The sequence below is a fragment of the Chenopodium quinoa genome, unplaced genomic scaffold, assembly GCF_001683475.1.
Source record: "Chenopodium quinoa cultivar QQ74 unplaced genomic scaffold, ASM168347v1, whole genome shotgun sequence".
Taxonomy (NCBI): Eukaryota; Viridiplantae; Streptophyta; class Magnoliopsida; order Caryophyllales; family Amaranthaceae; genus Chenopodium; species Chenopodium quinoa.
The window spans coordinates 7,812,392-7,833,070 of record NW_018743574.1 but is presented as its reverse complement, the minus strand read 5'-3'; the positions used below and the strand labels follow the sequence as shown (position 1 = coordinate 7,833,070).

Genomic DNA, 20,679 nt, shown 5'->3' with positions numbered 1-20,679 from the left:
TTTTTTTTTTTTTTTTTTCCAGTACTTCTCATATCCATGACTTTCATTCCATGTACTAATTTTGACAATTTTTAATGGTTTATCATAGAGAAGAAAAAAAGAAAAAACTCATGTGTAATCTAATCTTGTTAGATATGTGTCAACTGTCAAATGAAAATTGTTTTTAGTCATTTACTTATACTAATAGAACAAAAGATTTTAATAAATAAAAATGTAGATTGAAAGTTGTTTGGTGCCCCATATGGCTTCCTACTATGGGCCTCACTAAACATTAAGAGCCTAACAAATTTGGCCCACTGAAAGTTTCTTAAAGCCCGAATACGATCCAAGCCTTTGCACTAACACAATTAATGTTACATAAATTGTCAATCCTAGGAAATTCTAATGTAAGTCATTGTAAACACCAATAGGGCAATAGTCCAATACCAAGAAAGACAACTCTTTCACTCCCACTAGCTAACTTAGGCTGATGAGAGGCCCTAGGACACCCTTGGGGTCATTCCACCCAAAAATGACATCACCTTATTAAAACCTCCTTATAATCCAAAAGATAACCCGAATTTGTTTCACATTCATAACCAAATTCATGTTTGGCAAATGAGAAGAACGTCATAGGATAAAGGGAATACGTTGTATTTTTTGTCAAACTTGGGTAGAAGTATGACAAGTTAGCTCAACTTTCTGGAAGCAAAAAAGGTTGCCCTAAAAAAGGGTTAGGACAATAAAGTCATCATATCAACCCTCCATTGGGGCACTTTTTTTTTTTAAATAATTGTTTTGTAGAGACAAAACAAAATGCTTCCTTTTTTTTTTTTTTTTTTTTTAATGTTATGTGGAATTTTGCATTCTTGCGAGTTACGAATCAACGATCACATCCTCCTTTCTTTCTCCACGACTCCACTAATGCATTTTTCTCAGGATTCGATCCGATCTAGAGCTAGCTAGCAAACTTGATTAACAAAATTCTTTATAAGATTTTTGAAAACTATACCAATAATAACCTATATATTATTAGTGACCTGAGAAATTCAACATCGGAATATATATTAGAATGACATACTACACTTAAGTAAGTAGAGCGACATGTTAAAGTGGAAAATAAAATAAGTTTAATTTATCACTATTTTACATATATAGTCGACAATATACATTTTATTTATACGGCCAATTAACACAATTAAGTCATTGTTTCTATCATTTGCAACTTGCAAGAACAAAATCAAGAATAACTTGAATTGATCATGGGTGCCCATAATGCTCACAATAATGAAACATACAACATCAAAATAAAAAATAAAAAAATTGCCTAAGAAAAAAAAAAAAAAAGATATTTCCAATGTGGCAAATAAATAGGGCTGTAATTTTCATATGTCGACTAAAAATCGTATCTAGTTGGAGATAATTTTGGAATTATTATCTGTTGCAATATTATTTGTTGTTGATCTGATATTGTTGGCAAGTATTATACTTTTTTATCTTATAAATGCAGTCCAGAACTCAACTCCAATTTTTTCCTTTATTTGTGGACGGGATATTGGTATATATTTAGTAGGTATGATATGCTTGCAATCATATAATGTATCAAATTTATTTGTTTTTATAGAAGATCCCTTCTGGATTCCTCTCATTTATACCTCTTACATTCTTGCATTGTATTATAAGTTATAATACAAGTGGTGTATAATTTACAATTTACTCCAGCAATATATAGATGTAAACAGCCGGAGATGAAGTATGGAAGAATATTATACCACTATATAAATAATGAGTTAATTATATATAATATAAAATGAGTTGGTAATCTAATTTTTTTGTAGCTAGACATGAGAAGAATAAGTTATCATGATGATCATACATGTTATGTTGGAGACGGAGGGATATTTTAATTGGAAATAATGTTGGTAATTTATTATTTATTTATTTATTTTTGTTACAAATATATAGTTACTTCGTATTAGACAAATTTAATCTTCATTATTGATCCGAACTTTAATTTTGTGAATATATTTTACCTGAAATTATTGACCTTTATTTAAACTTATCTAACTATATTTTTCGTACATTAACATAACTAGAAATAAGCTAAGGATCCTTAGCCTTAGCTAGACTTCATTTTATGAACAAGAATACTACTACTATATAATACTATAATCACAATGTGAGTAGATAAACTAGCAATTTCTGTTTTTCAGATAGGTTTATTATTGATTATGTTAAAATAATCAAAATAATGATGGTATTTTGTACAAATAGTGTAATTATTTAAAATGGATCGGAGAGGGAGAATTATTATTAATTGCAAAGCTCACACCACAGTCACGCTACCTATGGTATGACACACTATGTCTACGAAGGAATTAGAAGCAAAAAAACCCAAATATTCCATATAATATTGCCACTTGATAGAAGATGGGACATGGACACGAGATAGATGAATAGAAAATAGTCTATCCTTCTAGCAAAAGTTGTAAATGAGACAAATAAAAGGGTGTGGTAAAATGCCTCATATCATATATGTATAAATAATTATACAGCTCAATCATTTCAATTAATATAAGAAAGTGCTTATTATAGAGAAAAACAAAGATGGTCATAGAAAGAACATTAACTAGCTAATAGCCAACAAGCCACTATATGACATGTTAAGGTCGGTCCCCCTATATTTTGTTTGGTGAAACAAATAGCGGGTATTTGAAGGCCTACTAGACTACTAACTTTGGCTAATTTGAATAAAAGTTGAGAGTCGGGACAAAAACATTCCAAATTAATTAAAAGGATAAAAAAAAATACTACCGATAAATGCTATAATAATGCTTCATAAGGACTCAAACATACTGTTAATTAAGTTAAAACGACTTCCTTATTAGCTGATTAATACAATTGATAGATTTAATTAACTAGTTCATACTAAAAACATTTTTGTTTTTACTTGTAGGATAGTTTTGTAGGTTAGCCCTACTAATAAAGGGTATGTAGTTAATATAGATATATAGCATTATGTAGGAGCCTGGAGACCATAATATAATGGGGATGGTCCCTTAATGTTGTTATATAAAGAAGCATGGGAAGATGGAGGGCATACCAGGTTGCCCCTTGAATTTGGGCACGAGGGATACGCCCTTGTATTATGCAGGTGTTGTATATAGTTACCTTATGGCATGTGCTTTGCCTACACCCATCTTTCTTCATGTGATTCCCACATGACTCCCTTCCATACTTGGTCTTTCCGGAGCTTTTTCATCAACTTAATTTCTTGGTAGGTTTTAATTTACTATTACTCTTGAAAATCGTGAATTTGAGTTAGATGTCGTTTAAAAAAAAAAAAAATTGATTTAAGTCTAGCTAATTACGAGTATGCTGACAAGAAAACAAGAAAACGATAAATGTTACAATGCAGTGTGATTTAATTGTGTAGTCCTATATATCTCAAACACAAATACTTCGTATAACTATATGAGAAATACCTTCGTGTATATGTGTACTACCTAATATAGCATAAACCATTAAACTACTGAATTATACGACCTAATACCATGGCCCACCTAATCATTGTATTATTATGAGACGAAACAACGGGTCTTAATTAATGAGCTTAAGCGAGTAATTAAAATTCAATCCCTCTCGATGAGTTTTACATTATTAAAATCTTTTAGGTTAAGCCTGGAATATTTTTCAATTGATTTTTTATTTTTTCTAAATCATTTATTCAAAGTGAAAATTAGTTTGTGTGTAAAAGACTGAAAATGTACTTATGTTCAATTAGAGCTTAGGTTGAGCAATGCTTATAAAATTCGAGGTGATTATATTATGAGAAGTTCAGTTTCAAGTCAAGTCGAGTTCAAGTAGAAGTTAAATATATTTCAATTTGATTGATCAAGCTCTTCTCTTCTCGTGGTTGATTCGCTCCACCATCCTCTCCGATGGAAATTCATCAGTCCAAGCAAATAACCATTTAGTAACACTTGACTACTCTCTAGAGTTTCCACGCAAGATACGTGTACTGTACTTAGACAGATAAAACAACAATAACCTAAATACACTTGTTAGTCAAATTCTTTTTGGTCCGTATTAGTCTTGTCCTTAAGAATGACAAATTAGTGTCAAAATACTGTCTTTAGGTTTATTTGTCGAGGAACAGCTTCTAAAATCTAAGGCATTTTTGTCTGCAATTTGGCTAATTTTCTTTGACATAATGACAATTAGCCAAGTTTATTGACCTTCAATGTTGCTTTAATGAACTGTCATGCCCCCTCTTTTTGATCTAGGTTAAATACCAAACAGTAATACTTTATGTTGGTCACTTACAGAACCAACATTAATTGATTAATTAATTAGAATCATATCCAACTATAGAATAATAATCTTGATTATCTTAATCAAGTTATTTCCTATAATTAGTCATCTTCGTCGCAACTACCGTGATCATGCTTGAATAATTAGTGGATGATCCCCCAATTTGATTGGGTTGTTGTATTAAAAATTATATCATTGATTCAAACTGCCATGCCGCCCAGTTTATGAAATTGAATAGCTGATCCATAAATCATGATCTCATGTAAAGAATTTTAATAATAAATTATCTTTGTTGAAATGATTTAAGTTGGACTACTACACCACACAAATCAAATTGACGAAGACTAAGTAATATATATAACGAACTAACTCCTTTATAACTTAGTTTTTATTTTATTTTTTTTAAAAAAGGGATTGTATTGTATGTTTATGTAATTAAAAATGAAGGTGTCTCATGGTTTATACAAGACATGAACTGATAATGCATCAACACGAGTATGAAAAACATAACATAGGCATATGTACGCTCATAAAAAAAAGACTCGTTATACCGTTCACATCTATTGAATCTATGTATAATTTTTAATCTATGTGATAGTACATTATTAGATCACCTAATAATAACTCAGATATGAAGAATCCAATATTATATATTGTTTGGTATTTAGGGGGTATATGCATATGCTAAGTGATCAACATGTATAAGTATATCATATTATCATGGGAGCAGATTATTAGCTTATGATTGAATCTATTAATGTATTCCATAGTTTGATCAATAAATAGTAGGCACATTAAATAAAGTATCACGAGTAAGATTGAATTAAGCAAGAAAAAAAATATCTGAGGCACATGGTATATAGTCAAAGTATAACATGAAAATCGACCAAAATTCTCAATTCTATGTTTGTTCAAGTATTTCATTTAGAATTTTCCATAATTAGACCTTTTATTTAAAATTATTTTTTATCGTGGTAACCCTTTATTAAAAATATAAATAATTATAATAATAATAAAAATTGTTTTCCTAACTTATTATTTAGTGGTAAGAGTGTATGGACGTACCAAACTAACTACCACTTGTCACATACTCACATGCAAGTATCATGGGATCATAATCGTAAGCGAATAGCCGCGTTTCAAGGAATTGAACTCATTTTAATTAATTTGTAAAATAAAATCAGATGTATTTAAATTATATAAATGAATACTTTAACCAAAAAAATCATTAGAAGACCATAGGAGAATAATACAAGATAATATTTGGAGTTGAAGATTTTGTGTCGTCATCTCTAAATATTTTTATCTGGAGTTGATGCTCATTAAAACTTGTTTTTTTGACAAAGGATATGATACTTACGCTAATTATCTATAGATGGATTCAACTTGTCGCTAATACAGTGACATTTTCCTGCAGATTCCATCACTAAGCTATCTAAAATAACATTCTAATGTCAATAAATAAATGTTAAGTAGAGATTTTTTTCGACTCAGTCAAGGAAGGCTCTATTCATCCTTTATTGCCAATAATTATTACTAGGATTTTGTAATTAAGTTTGGAATCTCTATGGTAATAATAAAGAAGCATTATATAAATTTCAATATAATGATAGTGGATGCGGTTTGATTTGAATTGACTTCCTACTAAACCAAGTGAGGTTTGATAATCGCCCAATTCTGACCTATCTATCGGTCAAATGGATTGGTCAATTACACCATTAAGATTTAGCTCTATCTATCTAGCTCAACTCATATGTAGTAAAATGAAAATAAATACCTAGCCAGCATAAATTGGCATGCCTTCCAAACTAATAATTTTGGTGGCCAATTAGTCAAAGTGTATCTCATCATCATTTTGGAGTTATCTAAGGCTCAGTCCAACACACGTAATTATATAATACCTAATAATAATTGCCACCACTCAGTCAAGGTGGTGTCTTGTTTTAATCAAGAACCTCATTGGAGATTAGATGTGCGATAGTAAATTTCTTTTAAAAGAGGAAAATTTAGTATTTTATCTCATTAATAAATAATGTTATGATATTAAATTACAGTGTATATTTGTTTTAAATTTAGCATTTTATTTTAAACTCGGTTTCTACTCAATTATTTGACAAAAAATATATGTTTAACAACCCTAATACCATCTCATAATTATAGTTAACTTTTACCTTGAACAAGAAAAATCATTGAGTGGTCCATTACAAATTGTCAATTGTGGACTTTGTTGTCCTAACTACTTAGAATTCTAATAAAACAATTACGAGTACATTATAGTTTTTCTTTTTAATTTAAACACTAAAATATAAATATAGGGATTGATGAAGAATAATACAAATGTTGTTTATTACTTTTTAAAATTGAAAGGGGATGAAATTGATTAATAAGAGTATGAAGGAAGGGTAGATACTCTAGCTAAATCTAATACTCCGTATCCATTAAATTTGCTAAAGTCATGCACTAGAAGAGAATACATAGCTTATTTTGGCTTTAGTTGACGTAATAAAACATAGAACTTGCGCAAATAGCAGTTTAGCTGATGCTCTAGTCCTTAAACGTACGTTCCGTCGTTAGATTAGTTTTGCAACATTGAAAAAGATCGAAAATCAAAATCAAGCTATTAAAAAAAACTGACTTCCAACATCCACCGCCAACGTCAGGTTGGTTGACTTGGGAGTTTCCTGTTAATTTTATATTTCTATTTGGTGTGTTGGTTGATATTACTTGTTATCGCAACTTCCTCTCAGGGTTTTATTTCTATATAATACTTCGTCCTACCTCCGATTTTATATTCCCGTATATTCTTGTGTAAGACCATCAACAAGTAACTTTTAAGGAGTGCGAAAAGTCAATGTAACATAAATGAACAATTACTCCGTATTGAATTTACAGGTCGCTTAATTATCTGTTACCAAAATGTCATGAAAAAAAAAGACCAAAGTACATAAAAGTCTAAAGTTTCACTTTTTTTACTCCATATATTATGTCACTGGAACCCTAAAATACTTCCTAATAAAATTTATTTTAAAGAGCTTGTCAAGTGTGGGATTGACAGTTGACACGATAATTCATACTCCATATTAAATACAAGTATATACATGTATTAAAAACTTGTACTCCCTTAGATCAATGCATAAAATTTCTTATTTAGATAATTTTTGTGAGACAATTACTACTGGTAATGTACATCTAAACAAGAAGAACTTTATAAATGGGAGAAAGTATTAATTAGCATTGAATGAATTTAGTACTAGTAGCAAGTGGTAGTAACTAATCAAGTAAGCCTTAAGTAGGAAAACATGAATGACTTGGGTTTTCACTCAATTCATCACACCATTCCATAATTCCATGCATTCAAAAACAATGCACTATATGGATAGTTTCAATTCATCATTAAGTTAGCTTTTACAAAGATTTTATCTTACCACTAGAAAGATTTGTCTCTCCTATTCTTAAAAAGATCCAACGAACACTACTATTCATTATTTCCTAACTATACTCATCATTATTTCCTTCCATTTATGCTTATCCCTAAGCATATATTATAATCTTCATTCATATGATTATATTATAAAGTTTTCCCAAGAAATTAAATTCCTAATCCTACTATAACGGCTCAAATGACGTTCCACCAAATAATTAGAGAGAAATTAAAATTAAAACTAATGAGACATACTCCATGAAAAAGGGTGGTGGTCGGTTAAGTGTAAGGGGTAGTAAAACCGGCCAAACTCGCCGTTAATCTCGCCGCTACTAGTAACAACTAACCATTTACTACACGTTTGTGCACTTATCAAGCAACATAAACTGATCTAGAAGACGTACACGTGGCATTATTTTTTGGTCGTTTATATTATTATTGCATTTATTATCCATCATCCCCCTTCCCCCCAAAAATTAATAATTATATTAATGAAATTAATAATAGAAGTATGTTGTAAATAACTACGAGAACCACCAACCCAATTATAGGATTTCATAATGCATCACATTATTAGTATCAATAACTTCATTACCGGCCTTTTTTCAACGGGATCTTAACTAACCAACTAGAACATCAACGGTAGAATCTCTGCCTCTTTATTTTATTACAATTTGAGAATTACCAAGTATATAAAGTATTCTTGTATAGTTCCTAGCCTCTAACCTTTGAATATAGGAAGGAAATTCAATATCTAAGTTAAAAGAGGTAACCAAAAATTAATTGTTGATTACTCTAATTATGGTACGTACCATTACATAAATAACTACTTTTTTTCTCTCATCCAAAAGTTAATTTTATTTATTACGGTACTAATGTATCACGTATAGACACAAAATAGATTTTACTTTTACCATAAGTAATAAGAATTACGGAATATAATTAACTAAATTAGTTGACTTTCAAAGAGTACAACAACGAGTAATAATATAATAAGAAGAAAAAAAATAATTAATTATTATTTCCAAGAAAGAATAATGTAAACAATGGGTAATTAATTAATATCAAAGCCACTTCGTGTCCACATGGACCGAGTGCTAGCTGAAGACTCTACAATTTTACTCTTTTTTCTTTTTGTTTTATCTCTCCTCTAAGAGGAATTGAATTGTTAATCAATCAATTTCCTTCAAAAACAAGGCCGACCCTTCCAAAAACAGAAATTTTGTACCCTGCCAATCAAGCAACTAAAAACAGCAGCGGCGGGAAAAATAAAAATGAAAAATTACATGGACACATGCTTAGTGTTCACACTAATTAATCCTTAATTAAGAAAAAAAATATATTATATAATAATTTACTTGTTTTGATGAAGAATGTGAGATTCACACTGGTTGTGGGTGGTGGTCATGGTGGTGATGACTCAAACTATCGTTCTTCCGGCACCTTATCGCCGTCGAACGACAGTCGAAAAACCCACTTACTTAGTGACCTCATTCTTCTAGCATTCCTCTTAGCATGATGACTGTTTTTGTTGAACTTAACATCAATATAATCCTTAATGCGTTGCATGGCAAGGTCTAACGTATCATCGGACATATTCGCGAAACAAACACGGAACCAACCGGGTTCAGCCGAGTGACATGATGATCCTGGAGAAATATTCAACTTGACGTTGTAAACTATTTCTTTCCATAACTCGATTTCGGCCTCGAATGTTGGGGCGTTAAGTAGATGCTTTAAATCCACCCAACAAAATAATCCGCTGTTACTGTCTAGACAGTTGATACCGGCTTTCTTAAGTCCTGACACTAGCTTAGAGTGTCGGGACTTAAGACGGCTTTGATTTTGACCAATGTAGTAATTCATGAACTTAACATCGGACAATAGTCCTGCAAGAAGGTACTGAGTTTGGGCCGAGATTAGACCGAAGCTTGACATCTTAGTGGCGGCTGAGACAACAAGCGGGTCATTGGAGTAGATAGCTCCGACTCTAAATCCAGGGAGGCCCAAGTCCTTGGATAAACTTGACACAATGTGGACACGCTCGATCAACTCCTTGTTGTTGGCCCATTTCTTGTCCATGAGTGCCTCCATGACACTCATGAACCCGGACCCGGGAAAGACGGTACCAGCGTAGATTTCGTCGCTGATTAGATGGATGGACTTTGTTGACACAAAGGTGAGAAGAAGCGTTATTTCTTCCTTTGTTAAGGTAGTGCCTAAAGGGTTTGATGGGTTTGTCACTAGGACACCCTTTACCTTTAGGCCTTGCCTTTGGGCGGAATTGTAAGCTTCTTCCAGGTTAGACTTGGTGATTTTGTATCCATTGTAGCTCGAACATTTAATTGGGACTATTTCCGCCCCGGTTCTCCACTTGAGATCTCTATCAAACCTGAAATCATACAACATATAACATTCAATAAGTCGGTCCAATTCTCTCTATATATCTAGCTATCTTCTCGTACCATAAATAAAATTCATAAAATTATAAATGAACCAATACTCACCCTGGGTAGTATGGAGTAGGCAATAGAAGCGCCTCGCCGGGGTTGGCCAAGCAAAAAATAAGGGTCTCATTCGCCGAAGTAGCGCCAGCGGTAAGAACAAGCTTACTAGGGTCAAATGTGACTTTATTTCCTCTCAACATGGACATGTAATTTACGAAAGCCTGTAACAAGCAAAGGTACGAATCATCAATAATTGAACATTTTAAAAACAAACAAAAATCATAGAACGAAGAGAATTCAGTAATGTACAATCGAACGAGTAACTTACTTTTTTGAACTCGGGTAGACCATGATAATCCTGAAAGAGAGCAAGGTCCCTAAAACACGATTTACCGTTCTTTGTAAACGAAGCGGGTTCGGAGTTGTTAGCTAACCATGATTCCAAAAGATCAAAGCAGAGTTGGTTCTCAGCAAGACCCATTTGAATCATACCATCCGGGTTATCGATCTCGTGATAAGGATTCTTTTCATATTCTTCCCAACCGAGGAAGTAAGAAGAATCTTGACCGTGATTGTTGGTGCCAGCTAAGCTCGAGAGCATCGTCATTGTAAAATTACAGTGAGATTTGATGAAATGCAAGCTGGAATTAAGGGAGTGGTGAGCTTTTTTTTTTTTGTTGGTGTGGAAACGAAGTAAAGTGATGAAGAATGAATTTGTAGAGAGAGAAAGTGTTCTAGAGAGAGGATGAGTTGTTGTTGTTGTAGTAGTGGAGGAGTTTATGACTTTGATTGTGCTGAGTTTGGAACTATTTATAGGAAACTCATTTTGCCATGTCAGCTTTATTAGCTACTTCTGTGGGACCCTTTTGGGGTCCACTTATTATGAAAATGAGAGACAAATCTTAGCTTATTTTTGTTCCTTTTATCTTTTTTATTACTGCCTTTTCTTTCTCCCAATTCGAGTAACAACAACAAAATAAAAGTGTTTTATCCTATACTCGTATTACACTCGGTGTCATCATGTTCGATGGTTCAAACATTAATTCCCTTGATAATGTTGGTTAATAATATACAGCTTATAAATTGTTACTAATGATTAATGTTGAGACGGATTAGTACTTGATTACTCCGTAATATTTCTTTGCTAGTTAATTAAGAAAAAATTGGATCGTAAACTTGTTTTTTTTTTCGAAATCTTAAAGTGTATGGAGTACAAGTTGTTATTACTCATATTTATTTAACTAGATACGACCAAAGGTCATATACAAAATTATTGAAGACTACAAAAAAATTTACTTTAAGTACTAACTTTTGAGTTATAAATGAGTTCATTTGAGGTAGATTTAATGTATGTTATCATAATTAGAATAACTTCAAATCTTAATCTTATATCAACCATACCCTTAATATTCTAAACATTATCAATAAAAGGTGGTTAGTATTAGGATATATTGGACACAAAATAATATAAAGACATATTTACATACTTTCTCCGTTCTTTTTTTATTGCACCATGAGGGATTTCACACTTCCCAATGCATTACTTTAACTATTAATATCTTCAATTTTACTTTTGTAAAAATTATAAAAATTTGATATTTGAAAAGTAAATTTCGAAACGAATCTAACTAGATCTCACATGACTATGTTATTCCTAATGGATAAATCACAAATGATGGTCAAAGAGAATTAAGTGAATAATGTAAAAGTCCTTATGATGCAATAAAAGAAAAACGGAGGAAGTATATTTTTTTATAGGAGGATCTAGTAATGGCAGACTTGCCATGAAGTAACAATGTTTTAAGTGATAAATGCCGTAGTTCAAGCAAATTAATTTCCCCAATTTAGCATAAAAGTAAATGTGAACTAATTCTATTCTAGTAAGTACCAGCTAGAACGTGCTCCAATTTCGGAGCCGACCATATTCTTGTAGGAAAGCTACGCATCTCCATCAAATATTTATGAGAACTAGTTCGTATATATTTTTTATTTCATTTTGTGGATTTGGTTGGTGATTAGTCAAAACTTAATTAATTAGAATCTCAATTAATTCAAATAATCAAATATTATTGATTCTAAATTAATGACCGATCACACATAATGTCATAATTTTTTTTTTGTTATTATTTCTTCTCTCTTTCTTCCCCTTTTTTTCCATTTTTTTTTTCTAATGCATAATAATATGGTTCTACACTATGCATGTAGTGTACGTGCGGTAAAAAAGTGATAACGTAACATCCGGGAAAAACAAATAATGGAGGTTAATTTTATTTATAAAGTCGGTGGAACTTACTAAAAGGTGGTTAGTAAAAAGCTGAAAACAAAGCACAAAAGAAAAGGAAGATTTATACTTTTTGAGAAATTGTTTTATCTTTATGATTTTGCTGTCTCGAAGTTTATAAGACAATTGTACGAAAGTCGACATTAGACTAAGAGTATAATGTTTATAATAGTACATAAAGGCTTTGTTCACGTACTAATTTTTCAACAAATGCATGAAACAATCAAAAGATTATGATAGGGTTGATAATATACTTTGCAACTTAGTTTTTGTATGGAGGAGCAATATTTTTTAGTCAATAACAATTGTCTAGAAAATAGTAGACCAATGTGATATCTCCTCTAATTTGTTGAAATAATTGTTTCATTTAATTTCGGGGATATTAAGAATTTGCTGATTTGAATCTTTCAATAGAAGTCAATATTACCAAATTTCTCTGATGTGTTATTTATAGGAAATTCCAACCATTTAAAGATTGGTGAATTTAATATATAGATGATTTTTTTCCTCCTTTATTCCTCTTTTAAAATGTGATTACAATTTATGTACGGATTGGTAGTTGAGTGCATATTGATACTTAATACATAAGAATCTCAATTTCAATTTAATTTGAAACTTTGATTTTAACATCTATCAATAAAGTATTTGGCCTGAATTCTATAATGGACCACAATATTATTAATTAGCTAGATTTGTCTACAAGCTTAGTGAAACGTCTTGAAAAAAATTCTATAGTTTAATCTATCATATACGGAGTACAATTTTTCTAATTAGTTAAATGTCATCTAATTTTGAAATGGTAAACCAAAATAATAATATAATTACTTCTTTCATTGCAACAACAACAACAAATGTGTAACATTGCATTAGCCTATTCTTTTGCTACTGATATGATACAGTTTAGTGGTTGCAAGAATCTCAACCTTCTTTAATTTGTCAAATGCATATAGGTACAATAATTAAGCTATATATTTCAAATTTCATGGAAATTTTTATGTTACACTTAGGCCTTTTTGAAATAAAAAAAATAAAATAAAATAAAAAGAAAACCGAATTTCATAATCTATTAAGTAATTTCATATCCAAAGTCACCACATTTATCATTAGCCTTAGCTTTTTACCTTTTTTTTTTACGGGAGTTTTTTTCTACTCGGGGCTTATTCTCTTCAAATGATTTTCAGTTCAGTTATTTTAAGCACTATAGCTCTAATAAGTTCAGTTCAGTTCTTAATTTTCTTTTCTCATAAAATATTTAGTTCAGTTTAGCTCCAATAATTTCAGTTCATTCAATCAGAACAAGCCCTTGCATTTTGCTTATGCACTCAAATCACAAATCCACAAATTCCTTTTTGGTCCGATACGTTTCATTAATTACAACTGATATAAATTGCGTACAATTTATTTATTTTCTATTTAGTAGGCTACAATTACACACCACTTTCTTTTATTTCTATTCTTTTAATTCATTGTTATTATAAAAATATACGGAGTTACAATTTATTTTAAAACGGATGAACTAAACTTACTTCATTTCAAAGTAAAAAATCCTCAAAATTAAAGGAAATCAAAGTAAAATTGTAGACAAGAAGAAGTACATTAACAAAAATGAGAAAGCCAAACCGACAGGATATCTGAGCGACAAGGTTTATACTTGACCCACAAGGCCCATGCAAAGTCGGACCCAAAACAGTAACCCTTTGTCTTTCTGCCGGGTTGCCCCACTTTACAAGTTTTGTCGGCCACTTTCTTTTAAAAAAAAAAAAATTAAAATTAAAACTTTCTATTAGCCTCTGTTTTTAGTTTTTCCTCTATTTTTGTTTCTTGACCCATCTTCAGCAAGCAACCTTAAAAAATTAAAAAATTATTCAAAGTCAACGTTGTTAGTAACAACATTTCTTTCCATGCATAATTGTTCTCTAATAGAGACTAGACTTTCCTCTTTGTTACTTACTTTTGCTTTGGATTAGGATTAGGTGTACACTAATTGCTTGGCTAATTAGCTATTTAAACACATACATATTACATCACTTATTTTTAATTTGGTGATTGAGAATCTCATATCATAATTGAGAAATTATTTCTTCAAAATGTCATAGAATTTTCAAGCATTTTCATTTTTGGTTTACATACATACTTGAATGTGTATGGACAATTCGTCGCAAACAAGTACATAGTACTTTGTATCAAATTATTTCCACAAAATTAGACTTAAACTATTCTTTTAATATACACCACCTTGAATTGTATGACGGCTGATGTAATTTAACTTAATTCATTGAATTAGGTGAGTGTTGAAACTTGAAATTTAACACAATGAAAAAAAGGAAATGTACTTGAAATTAAATTCTTGTTGGTCATTCAGTAAAAAGATCATTTCCTTTTCACATGTAGTCGACAACGTTGGAGGGCAAAACATCAAATAAGTAACTTGAATTGGTGGCTTGCGTTAAAATGGCTAAGAAATAAGCATCAAGTGGGATTGAATTAAATGTTGTAGCTCATTTCAATTTTTATGCCTGATAGTCAATAAAGTTCCAGACATTGAAGCTCTCTTTAATTTGGAAAAATTTATCATGTACTTCATAAAGACAAACTTTGGTGAAAGATCGAGTCCAATGTACTTTTAATCTAATGAAGTATTGAAGAGGGGCCAATTATTTAGTATGAAAATTTACGACAGAACAAACCATACTGCCTACTCTTTTACATGTGATGTAGTATTGCTCCAATAGGCAAAGGTAACATGAAATGTTCAAAAATATACCAAATTTTACTAATCAATTAATTGTACTTTATAGGTATACTCCAAGTCTACAATAAGAAATACCGCATTTTCCAAGAGTCAAGTTTGGATAATATAGTTCATCTTTGAGGCCGCTGACCTCTTTCTTGTACCTATAATACCTATGAATAATTAGAGATTTCGGCGAATTTAAGTTGTGTTGTGTATTTTTTTTTTCTTTTCTATTTTTAATTAGGTCAGAACATCAAGAATATATAAAGGATAAATACTTTGTATTGTATACATATTTGCAAATGAGGCAATGCTCCAAAGTCCAAACATACATATTATTTGAGATCAACAGAATTGCGCGTTATCATTTAGTTAATTAGCAACTGCCGATTAAATTGAAGCCGCCAGTGTGAACTAATCTTACTTTTAATTGAGATTAATTATTAATCTTATACTTTCAAATATGATCAAACTCAACAACTGCAAACCAATCAAACGGCCCGTTGGTTTTGTAGCTACCTGAATAATGTGGGGCCCATCAAAAGTTCAAAGGGCTGATAATTGGTCAACCTCACTTATATTATGAATGATGGAATAGTAATAATAAATCTAGATGATAAATTAAAAAGGACATCATGAACTAACTAGATTTAGTAGTTGTTAGAGGTAATTATAAATTTTCACCTTTCAAGGCAAAATATAGAATAATTAAGTTTTGGTTTGAGAAGAGATATGCGCTCCTAGATTTGAGCTTAAACTTCTAGTAAGGAACTTCCTTTATTTGGCAAAAAATATACTTGTACTGTTGTACACGTATGTTTTCGTTGAGCAATAAAAAATTGGATAAATCTTTATTATGCTAGCTACATATGTTTAGGAGAAAGTATAACCACGTACAATCTTAGTAGAATTGCAGAAATGCATCTTAGAATTTAACTAAATGATCCATATCACTATAGCTAAGTTGGTCATCCTTTTTTGCTCTCTTCTATGCGAGACAATTAATCACAATTCACACGTGAGTGTTTTTGTGAACATGAAACATTGCAAAATATTAATATTCTACAATATTGACAATTATAAGGTGTCCAAACTTACTGATTATTGAAAGAGAGTAACATAAAAAGATAAAAGTCGTAGTTGATAATTTGAATTGACTCAGCTCGTATCTACCCTAAATTACTTATATTGTCTCGTGAACAATTAAGTGTCTTTAATTGCATTGTTGGTTGAAGTCAACATAAAGATAGATATGTAAATTATAGTCCCTCGGTTATTTTAGTTTAATTTCAGTGTTTCACTCATTATTCTTAGTTTGTACGGAGTATTTTTTACACTGTTTCCCGACAAAGTTGACTCGCTTGTACCTTATTTACACCATTTCCTTAAACGTCTCTATAGTACCAAGTACTATTTTTACAATGTGTGACCCAAAATTTCAAAAGCAACGGCTAAATAATCAAATATGAAGTATGTGATTTGGGAACCTAATTTCAGATATTCCGGTCACAATATTTGACGACTCTAATTAATAAGCATGCGTATGTACTGAGAGACATAAACAGATAGACTCCGTACGTACTAATACAACCTAATTATATTATAATAAATAAACATCTGAATTAATGTTGGTAATTAATTTATTAATTAATTAACTAGTCAAGGAGATAGATCGAGGCAAAACACGGAGGAAGATCTTCATGTATGTAAATGCAGTGTGACAAAGTTCTGAAAAAACGATCATACTTTCCAGATTTTGTTAATGAAAATTGATTGAGTTAGGAAAAAGATAGAATAGAAATCTCTTACTACCGATTTATGTTTCCTACTTTTAAACATTCTTGCAGTTTCTTCCACCAAAATAACAAAAATCAAAAGGTAAGAATCTCATGAAATAAATATTCTTATTGTGCTTCAGCAAATCTCACATATACCAGATTCAGTGAGAAACAGCTACTTAACTTATCTGACGACTCATATAATTTTGACTATTTATTCCATCTTTTGATTGAGGAAATTGCATGGGAAGAATCCCTTTGTTACGTTCATGTTGGAGATAATTAGAGGTGTATAGATTATTTAACTACTTTCACTACAAGAATGAAGCTGTATTCTGATGGACAAAATCCATCGGAAAAAATAACAAAAACCGTCGGAAACAAAATTACCGATGGCAACCATCGGTAATTGTCCATTGGAAGCCCATGCATCGGTAATCCAGACTTTACCGATGGACAAGCCATCGGAAAAAAAATTACCGATGGTTTTACCAATGGGGAAACACATCGTGGAAAATTATATTTGCTGATGGTTTATTCCATCGGTAATAATTTCCGATGGCTAAAACCCATCGGAGTTTTTAATTTTCCGATGGTTTTTTGCCATCGGTTTTATTAAATCACCTATTAAATCACCGATGGTTTTAACCATCGGAAAATTTCCAAAAATTACCGATGGCACTATAACCAACGGAAAATCTGAAAATTTCCGATGGTGTTATCCATCGGTAAAAAAATTGTATTTATATGTATACAAATTTTTCCGATGGCCATCGGTAAATATAAAAAGCCATCGGTAATTGTTTTTGGTTTTTTTTTTCTAAAATAAAAAATAGGTACTACTGATTATTGGCGATATTATCAAACCTGTTATGTACCATATTGAGAACCTGCATTTTAATGAAACCTGATCATGCATATAAAACTACAAAGTTGTACACCCAAAGAGTGCTTGGAAACATATATCTTAGTTGATGCATACACACTAAGTTCATAATACACTAAATATATAAAACAACCGAGTTCTTACTACCATACTAAGTCAAAAGGCCATGCTAATCTAAGTCAAAAGGTCAAGCTAATCTAGATACGAAACCCTATACACATGCTGCCCCTGAACTACCACCCGCATCTGGTTCATCATCGCGATGTTACCTAGGAAATGGGGGGGGGTATCAAAGTTGTGGGACCCATACTGCAACATCCACCTTCTAATTTCCTCAAGCAAAAACTCTTGTCTCTTCTCTATTTCTGCTCATTCGGCGGCCAAAGCTTTCTCCACTTGTGCCTGAACCTGTGCCTGTACTCGTGCCTCCACCTCATTCTGCACTTGTGTCTGGAACTCGGCTTGGAATTGAGTTTGCATTGCTTGCACCCTCTCTTCAAATTGTGTCTGTAGCTGAGACACAATGGACGGTGTGTATGATTGGGAAGCACCATGTCGTGCTGGATTTCCATAGTACAAGTGATCACTCTGACCTAGTCCTTTCACATAACCCCTGTTTCGGCCCCAGCTGCCTCAAAGTACGCCCGGTTGGGATCACAAGCCACACCCTAACTACTTGATTCATCCATTCTTTTCTTGAAACGTTCCTGTAATTAACATGTTTGTTTATATTAAAGGAACGAAATAACATGGTATACTAAACATCTGAGTTTTAAAAATTCATATAATTCACACTAGTTACAACTTTCTAACACTTCACATAACCATTATTTTGCATATTTAAGAGTTTTAAGGTACAATGTGCACAAAACTAGTTCAAAATGGACATATTTTGGTACTTGCTTTCCTATAATCCACATATTCATGGAAATGCTTGAATAAACACTTGAATCATGTCTTAAACATGTAGTTACAACTTTATAACACTTCACATTACCATTATTTTGCATATTTAAGAGTTTTAAGGTACAATGTGCACAAAACTAGTCCAAAATGGGCATATTTTGGTACTTGCTTTCCTATAATCCACATATCCATGGAAATGCTTGAATAAACACTTGAATCATGTCTTAAACATGTATTTACAACTTTGTAACACTTCACATAACCATTATTTTGCATATTTAAGAGTTTTAAGGTACAATGTGCACAAAACTAGTTCAAAATGGGCATATTTTGGTACTTGCTTTCCTATAATCCACATACTAATGCTTGAAAAAACACTTGAATCATGTCTTAAACATGTTGTTACAACTTTCTAACACTTCACATAACCATTATTTTGCATATTTAAGAGTTTTAAGGTTCAATGTGCACGAAAATAGTTCAAAATAGGCATATTTTGGTACTTGCTTTCCTATAATCCACATACTAATGCAAATGCTTGAATAAACACTTGAATCATGTCTTAAAAATGTTGTTACAACTTTCTAACACTTCACATAACCATTATTTTGCATCTTTAAGAGTGTTAAGGTACAATGTGCACAAAACTAGTTCAAAATGGGCATATTTTGGTACTTGCTTTCCTATAATCCACATACTAATGAAAATGCTTGAATAAACACTTGAATCATGTCTTAAACATGTTTTTACAACTTTCTAACACTTCACATAACCATTATTTTTCATATTTAAGAGTTTTAAGGTTCAATGTGCACGAAAATAGTTCAAAATGGGCATATTTTGGTACTTGTTTTCTTATAATCCATATACTAATGCAAATGCTTGAATAAACACTTGAATCATGTCTTAAACATGTTGTTAAAACTTTGTAACACTTCACATAACCATTATTTTGCATCTTTAAGAGTGTTAAGGTTCAATGTGCATGAAACTAGTTCAAAATGGGCATATTTTGGTACTTGCTTTCCTATAATCCACATACTAATGCAAATGCTTGAATAAACACTTGAATCATGTCTTAAACATGTTTTTAAAACTTTCTAACACTTCACATAACCATTATTTTGCATCTTTAAGAGTGTTAAGGTTCAATGTGCATGAAACTAGTTCAAAATGGACATATTTTGGTACTTGCTTTCCTATAATCCACATACTCATGCAAATTCTTGAATAAACACTTGAATCATGTCTTAAACATGTAGTTACAACTTTCTAACACTTCACATAAACCTTAATTCATAACATTTATGACTTTTAAATTAAGGAATTTTAAATTACCGCAATCTCCAAAGCTTTCTTACTAGCGGGAACTGTTCCTTTTCCAGGAACTTCTTTGAAGTGAGTGCTCAAGAAAAGTTCTCCTGCATGTGGCAAGGCACCTCCTTTAGCCTTCGCCTATTAAACATAAAAAACAGTACCATAGTATTGAAATCTGAAAATTTTTGGATTTGTAATTATGTAATTAAATTAAGCTAAAACTGATTCTGTCCATACCATCTTCTTTGCATGTTGGGAAGCAGATATCGAACCTTGGAAGTGCGACGGTTCAATTTCATTAGACAGGGAACCGCCCCTCCTATTCTTCTTGTTCTGCTCTGATCTAGCCATGAATTCTTGATTGGTGTTGGGAACATCCATCATTGTCTTGTGTGCTTCTTCATTCATCCATTTTGGCTTCTTACCGTTCATTCTTTTGGTCACTTGGTTGAACATGTCACGAAGGCGATAGCCAGCTTTGTGGTGGTATCCTTTTCTTACTTGGGCATCTATGGCATCATCTCATTCAAACTTTTTCTGCATTCACAACAACAAAGTAAGTAGGACAAAGTTTAAAGAGTAACTAAAAAACAAGAGTATCTACTACATCTTACGG

General features: G+C 31.6%; 1 protein-coding gene across 1 annotated transcript; it reads right to left on the bottom strand.

Moving 5' to 3' along the window:
* Positions 1-8,764: 8,764 nt before the first annotated feature.
* On the bottom strand, positions 8,765-11,357 carry LOC110681722 (1-aminocyclopropane-1-carboxylate synthase 9-like). The gene is made up of 3 exons (XM_021857849.1): positions 10,490-11,357; positions 10,222-10,382; positions 8,765-10,106 (listed from the first exon to the last, which is right to left on the bottom strand). The coding sequence occupies exons 1-3, from the start codon at positions 10,766-10,768 to the stop codon at positions 9,140-9,142; spliced, it is 1,407 nt and encodes a 468-aa protein (XP_021713541.1). The 5' UTR covers positions 10,769-11,357; the 3' UTR covers positions 8,765-9,139.
* Between the last annotated feature and the right edge of the window lie 9,322 nt (positions 11,358-20,679).